At 38.2% G+C, this 6,895-nt stretch overlaps 1 protein-coding gene across 1 annotated transcript in view; it reads right to left on the minus strand.

The window, feature by feature from the left end:
- Positions 1-1,287: 1,287 nt before the first annotated feature.
- Positions 1,288-6,895, minus strand: part of EDARADD (EDAR-associated death domain) — a gene marked incomplete at its 5' end in the record, with an annotated part of 10,261 nt that continues 4,653 nt past the window's right edge. Inside the window, 2 exons of the mRNA XM_010138320.1 lie at positions 1,288-1,888; positions 4,335-4,380. Of these exons, the coding sequence (XP_010136622.1) occupies positions 1,524-1,888; positions 4,335-4,380 (411 nt within the window). The remainder of the gene's footprint in view (positions 1,889-4,334; positions 4,381-6,895) is intronic.

The following is a 6,895-nucleotide window of genomic DNA, read 5'->3' on the forward strand; positions in this document are numbered from 1 at the left end:
ATTACTAGAGGTCCCTTTTCATTCTCTTACAGTAAGAAAATCAGTATACAGCAAGCAGTAGACTTCCCTCAGTAGTCATTTCTACTCAAGAAAAGTAACCAATGCATCAACCTGTACCCCCACTGTAGTTGCGTCCCACATTTTGACATACTGTCCACCAGTGCTTTGGTATATACACCTATGTACATACTAGTATCATTTGAGATGCTTTTAGTAAGGGTAACGGCTAGGACTATTTTTAATTCACAACATTCTTGTGTGTGGCGTTGTAACTATAAGAACTTTATACATCATATTGTATAAACGATTTTTCAGTTTTTTTAAACACCCAGGAAAAATAATAGGAAAAAGACCAATTCCTAAAATATTTAAAATTTAAACAGTGTAATTCAGAGTATCAAAATTCTTTGAGAAATATCAGTCTAAACCACCTTAAGTGCTTTAATAACCATCTACCTGGACTGTAGATGAATTCACCTGTTAATTTCCCATTAGAGCAGCTTTAATCAACACATACACTTGTGCTAGTTTCACACAAGTGTACCACTACGTTGGTGTGGAACAGAAAGTAGGTCAACCTACAAGACTGGAAAGAAAACCACAGCCTGTAAAAGGAAAGTTATACTCAACACTAAGGATATACTGTGGGTGAGGCATTAGCCGTCACCTCTCACTGCAAAGCAAGAGGCGTTTGAGATAAATGTTAAGTGTACTCAGGGTGTATGTTGTCTTCAAAACTTTGGAAAGTAATTTTAAATATAAAGCATTTTAATTGGTTTTGGGGGGGGATTTTTTGGTCCCTAGTGGCTATGGTCTGGATATTCTCTCTGAATTGCATGATTTCTTCTATAGCAAATACATACCCTATAATGTAGAAGTATACAAATAATTATTTATTTAATTTATTTAACATATACTCTTTTTTTAAAAAGAGATTTAAAGTTTAATTTGCTTGAACGTGATGTTGAAACACTGAATTAATTGTAACATACAAATCCAAACTGCTGCTTGAGGTCTTCCTGTGCCAAAACCAGTGTCATAAAGCTTAAAAAAGGAGGAAAAAAGTAAACCCTCATCTTCTTCTAGGTAGAGCATGTAAAATTGTGGGAGGGCTGCCAGAAAGGCCAAGAGATTTGCCTTCTAATTGTGGCTTTCCCAATAGCAACAGCACACAACTGACATGGTTCACAGCTGCTGCAGTAAAACCAGCACTCTGGCTTCTTCATTCCTCTTCTGCTTAGGAAGCCTTCAAACAGCAGCCAGAAATTGGAGGCACAACCTGCATTATCAAGAACACAACGTGCATTATTCCATCCATTTTGGAAGGTTATCTTTGCAACCCTGAGGGCACAGAACATATGTATGTGTATACAGCACATAAAGCTTACACAGTATACAAACCAGCAGTACAGGCTCACTTGCTCGCTCTCTCTTGCAAAGGAAACTTCCAATACACTAGTGGCAGCTAGTCCCAGCGTTTAACACTCATGGACTAAACAACTTACTTTGCCTTAGAAGTCATTCTAGTAAGTTCTGTTCCCTCTCTTGGGCCATTCCTCCTCCACCCATTTCAGCAGCACTTTCACTACATCAATTCTCTTATAAAATTTACAGAGATCTATCAGCTGCGCCACAGTCCGGTCACTATTCCGCAGCAAAAACTCCAAGGTGGGGCTTTGAGGCTTCTGTTCAAGGAAACACAATTCATCATAAGTCATCCCCCACTTGCTTGCTAAATTTCTCCAGTTTTTCACTGTTGGGTGGCAGGGATCCAGCTTTAGCCTCACTGTGTACAACAAGTCCTCATCATTGAGCATGTCACTGATGGTTGGTGCACGGAATAAGCACAAGGAGCAGGTGCCATTTTCCTTGCAGGTTTTCTTGAGATCTGCAGTGAACACCATTACATGGGGAGAAGTTAGGAATTATTGCTGTGGCTTCACTGGGAACAAAAATTTAAAAGCACAAAGGGTTGAAGAGTATTACGTTCCTGTGAATCATTTCTGAAAAAGTCAAAGTAGTGACATGTAATGGTTTTCCTTATGAAGTACTCATGAAATTAACTTTCTAAGACTTCTCTCTTCTCTATGCTCAGTGACTACAATCAAAAGGACAGTGATTTTGAAAGTACCATATTTATACTTTTATAAAAAAGGCAAGCAATTCAATCCAGTGTGTGAGCTGAGATATTCCTCTTTTTTGTTTTTGGGAACTGTCACTTCCTTGAATCTGCTATAACCTCTACTTACATCACCAACAGGATTATGTGTGCATTATGTACATCTTGTATACACATTGAGCTGCTGCCTTCATAACGACATGAAATACTTGCACCAGGAGAATCTCTGCTGACAGCTGCAAACACAACTAACAGCTAACACTTGCACACGAAGTGGAAACGTTCTTTTCCTTTGTGAGGGCTCTTATAATAAAAATTGCCCCTGTTCTACCAATCAAGCCTATTTTAAATGTACATTATGGAAAGGAATAAAGTGCATACTCCTCCATGTGTGAGAAAAATAAAAATAACAATTTGATGGAAGTAGGTGGTGATATGTTCTAACATCTGCATCAAATACTGAAAATTGTCCTTTAGAGGTCTCCCACACACAACAGTCAGTATCTCCCCAGCACTGTGAACAGTGTAGTGCTATCAGAATATATTATATATTAACAACCCGTAAACGCATGCAGAAATCAGTTCTAGTCATACTTCAAGTTAAATGCTAATACCAAGACCCTTGACATTGCAGTTGTGTAGGGCATTGTTTAAGCATTTTGGCAGCAGATATGACCTTAACTCTCCCTGCTCCTTTTTGAAGGCAGGGAGAATTTGGAGTAGTAGATCATGGCCGCAGTCTAGAAACACATTCTAAAACTTCTGCCCTCTAGCCTCATTGCCCATCTTGAAACAGGGGAGTAACTGGTCTTACTTGGGTTGAAACTCTCTGAAGAAGGGACACTATAATAAGAAAATTGATATTCATCACACGATTGATAAAAAACAACAGAAAACAGTGGCACACAATTTACAAGTGTCATATCAGTGTTGGTCTAGGAGACCTGAACTGTATCTCTGGCAAAGGGCAAATCTGGTACTTAGTGGCACAGTATCTGTTAAGGTTGGAGTTTTTGTTTGCGTTTTCTTTTCTTTTTTTTTTTTCATTTGCAGTAATTATTGTCAGATTGTGTGAAAATTCCAGAAAGACCATTAAATTGAGAGCTGAATGCAGCTCCTGCATGCATTTTGGTTTACTGTTTTTAAGGGAAGAACAGGCTATTATTAGTTTTGTAACATTGCTCATCTGCTTTTTTAGCAGGCCAAAGACAACTTCTGAAGTTTTCAACAAGTTAGGACCTGCAGCAACCACACCGCTGCAGACACATAACTTCTTACAAATGCTTAGATTCCCTGTTAAGGGGAAAGATGTTCTGGTGACATCTTTGCTCAAAGGTATTCCACAGGCCTTGCAGCTGTTCTCTACAAAAATATGTACATTAACTATTATGTTCTTCTTGTGCACCCTAAACTCTTGCTGAATTGAGACAAAGCTTTCTTGTTCACTCATACCAAGATTTAGTTACACAAAAAAGGCAAAATGAGTATAATCAAATCAAAGTTCTGGCTGAGCTCAAAAGGCGGGAGAGCACCCTACCCGAATTTCATCTTATTTTGCTTTGCAAGGATGCCAGAGTAAGTTTTACTTCCCTCCAACAGAAGCAGGGAAGAATGGGTAAAGAAAACACAGGGCACATTTACAGGTAAACAAAACTAAACCAACCTGCTTCTTGTGCTATACCGTGCGGAGACTATCAAAAGCATTATAAAGCATCCTGCTTTTCTAAGGTGCCCTGTGTTAGGTACTGATGAGCAAATGATGACCTACCTACCTAATTGCATGATCCTAATGCTACATGATAGGACAAGCTTTTGTACTAACAGGAAATTCTGAGTTGTTTACTGTTAGATTAACAGGGCTGTATATCATCGACACATACCTCACCCCCAGCAGAGCTCATACAGTTATGGGATAAGCCCCCACAGCATACTGCCAGCTCCTGCTCTATCCCAATAACTTTTTACAGATTTTTTTTTTCAAAGGTGGATGTACTAAATGTATTTGGAAAGCCCAACTTACACATTTTGTATGGTCTGCATTATTGATCACCACCTCCTTACAATAAAGCGGAAGCTGTAAATGGTAATGAAGTGAGCTCCACAAGCAATGATTACTCAGGCAGTTCTTTGTTATGACAAATAGCAATTTTTAATGAAGTAATTTCAAAGAAAATCTAGGAATAAAATATGTAGAACAGTAACACTGGCATATTACCTGGAAGTGATTCATCAGTATGATTTTGCGTGTCTTTTTCTTCAGGCTACAAAGCAGAAAACAAATACAAATCAGAACAAAAGAATGTTTTTGAATGCCAGAATAACTATTTGGCTAATTTACAAGTGACAGGTGATTATTTAGAAAAAGCCCAAGCTATCTGTAAAGTCAGACAAGGAATATATCTGGTTTTAAGGAATTACTAATAATCTGCAGTCTTTTGAGGCAACACTTTCATATGTTGGCTCACAAAACTGCCCTACTGGTTGTATTCACTGAAGACTTCATTAGTGATAGGCTATGGGGTTACATCTTTTGAATAATTTGTACTTAAACCCTCAACAGCTGTTCAACAATTCATACGGTTTGATTAAAAAGATTTTTTAAATGCTTTTCAATGAAAAAAACAAGAATTTTTCCTTTAACATGCAGCAGTAAGGGGTTGTTTCATTGATTAGGAAAAGTGGAGGAGCTTTTTTTTACAAACTTCTTTACGTACATGGGAAAGTTTTCTAGACAGCAGGTGGATTTGAACATTTCTGCTGGCTGACATCTAATCCTTCTCCTGTTTCAAGTAAACATCCCCTCAGTGGCTTTTTGCTTGCTAATTAAACATAATTAAATTACTTAGCAGTTTGAGACTGCACCACACCTTTTAACATTTCAATTCTAGTACTTTGAGAGCAATGTTTAAAACTGGAAGGATTGCACCTTGATCCTAGGTCTGCACGAAACTGCAGCTGCCCTTACTTTAGCTATGCAGGTGTGGAGCCAGGTGAACTAGCTTTCTCCTGTTGAGGATTTAAAGATGAAAGCAGAAGGGGATTTTCCCCTTAGATAGCTGCAATAAAGTGTTGTTGATTTTTCTGTATTGTGTCATTCTTCCAAAACTCACAGCAGGCTTCTTAACATTTTGCAGTCTGTGCATGCAATCGCAAGTCAACTGGGTAAGAATATAGTGTAATAAGATACTCTAATTCCTACCTGCTACACCTTCTTTATTAAGAAATCCTCTAAAAATAGAATATAGGCAGTTTCAGTTGATGTGGTGAACATGCACACATTCACAGTTCAGTTATAAAGAAGGTAAATTATCTCCCAAATATTTAAAGACTTTGTTAGGAAAGGAAAAATTTGCATGCTGTTTTCAGCATTTCTTGATTCCCTGAAAAATGCAAGATCACACATGCAACATCAATTTAGCCCATAAAATATCTGCTCTCTGCTCAAGGGAGATCTAACACGGCACGTGCCACTTGCAACAGAACAATCCTCGCCATTATCTTTTAATATTTTACTTTTCTACTGGCACCACATAAGCTTTCTCCGGGGAGAGCTTTTTAAACATGAACTTGGCCTTCATGGCAATATGGGAACACTCAAAGTTTAAGAAAAATTGAATCTGGACATCCTGATTATAGTAATTGTCTCCATTCCCACAAATTCCTTAAAAAGACAGAACAGTACTACTGAGCCCTGACAAGCAAATCCCCAGAAGGGTAACTCAATGGGATAATGAGGAGCTGCCCATCACAGCTCAGCCTCTCCAGAGATCTGTTTCAAAAGAAACAAACAATCAAATAAAAACAAAAAGCGGAGGGGGAAGGGGAGGGCGGAAGTGGATACTGTTCACTTAGTTTGCCATAGCTAAGCTGCTGTCCTATACCTCAGTAGCATTTCCCAGACTTTATGAATAAAAGTTCAAACTGTATTGTGAAAGCTAATACCTAAATGCCTTTAAGAGATCTCATTATACTCAGGTCTTGTGAGAAAAAAATAACAAAAGTGGATAGTACTGCAAAAGTACAAAGATGAAACAGGGATACTTACCTGTGCCATATATTTGTTTTCAAAATTCCTATTTTTACTGATCAGTTAGTATCTATATCTATCAAGTCAGATGCACTCAGGTGTACTTAAGATCATTTGCTTGTAATGTAATTGCAATTAGACTATGTAGTGTTAATGCTCATGAAATGAAAGCATTAAGCAAGAATATTTTTTGCCCACAAGTAAAATCCAATCAACCTCTACAGGTCTAATCAAAGCCATGAACCTAGGCACAGTCTGAAGACAAGCAGAAAGCTTTCCAGCACTGTAGAACCATCAACACCATAATATACTAAAATATCTTCATAGTGATTCTAAGCTGGTGCTTGATGATGGGAATGAGACTGTTACCTCCATCATCTGCATACCAAACCCACGTTTGTTTCTGATGAAATCCAGTTGGGACTCTGGCATAAGGAACTCTTTTTAATTCTTTCTCTCACTGGAAAATGCTCGTTCATTTCTTCTCAATCCAAAGAGAATCAATTTGAAACTCAGCAAATAGCATTCACTCAAAAGACAGTAACAACAAAGCACAGGAGTCACTCAGCATTGCCCACTCTATGGCAATGTAAGGTTGCACAAACAATGGAGAAGGTCTCTGCTACAGGAAAAGTGGTGTCCCAAAGTCAAAGGAGAACAGTCAAATGCCTCTCTAAGAGCAACACAACGTGTCCAAAACCTAGGATTCCTTACTTCTTCACTTATTCTCTGTCCAGGCCCTATTTTCA

The sequence above is a fragment of the Buceros rhinoceros genome, unplaced genomic scaffold (genome assembly GCF_000710305.1).
Source record: "Buceros rhinoceros silvestris isolate BGI_N320 unplaced genomic scaffold, ASM71030v1 scaffold2166, whole genome shotgun sequence".
In the NCBI taxonomy this organism is placed as follows: domain Eukaryota; kingdom Metazoa; phylum Chordata; class Aves; order Bucerotiformes; family Bucerotidae; genus Buceros; species Buceros rhinoceros.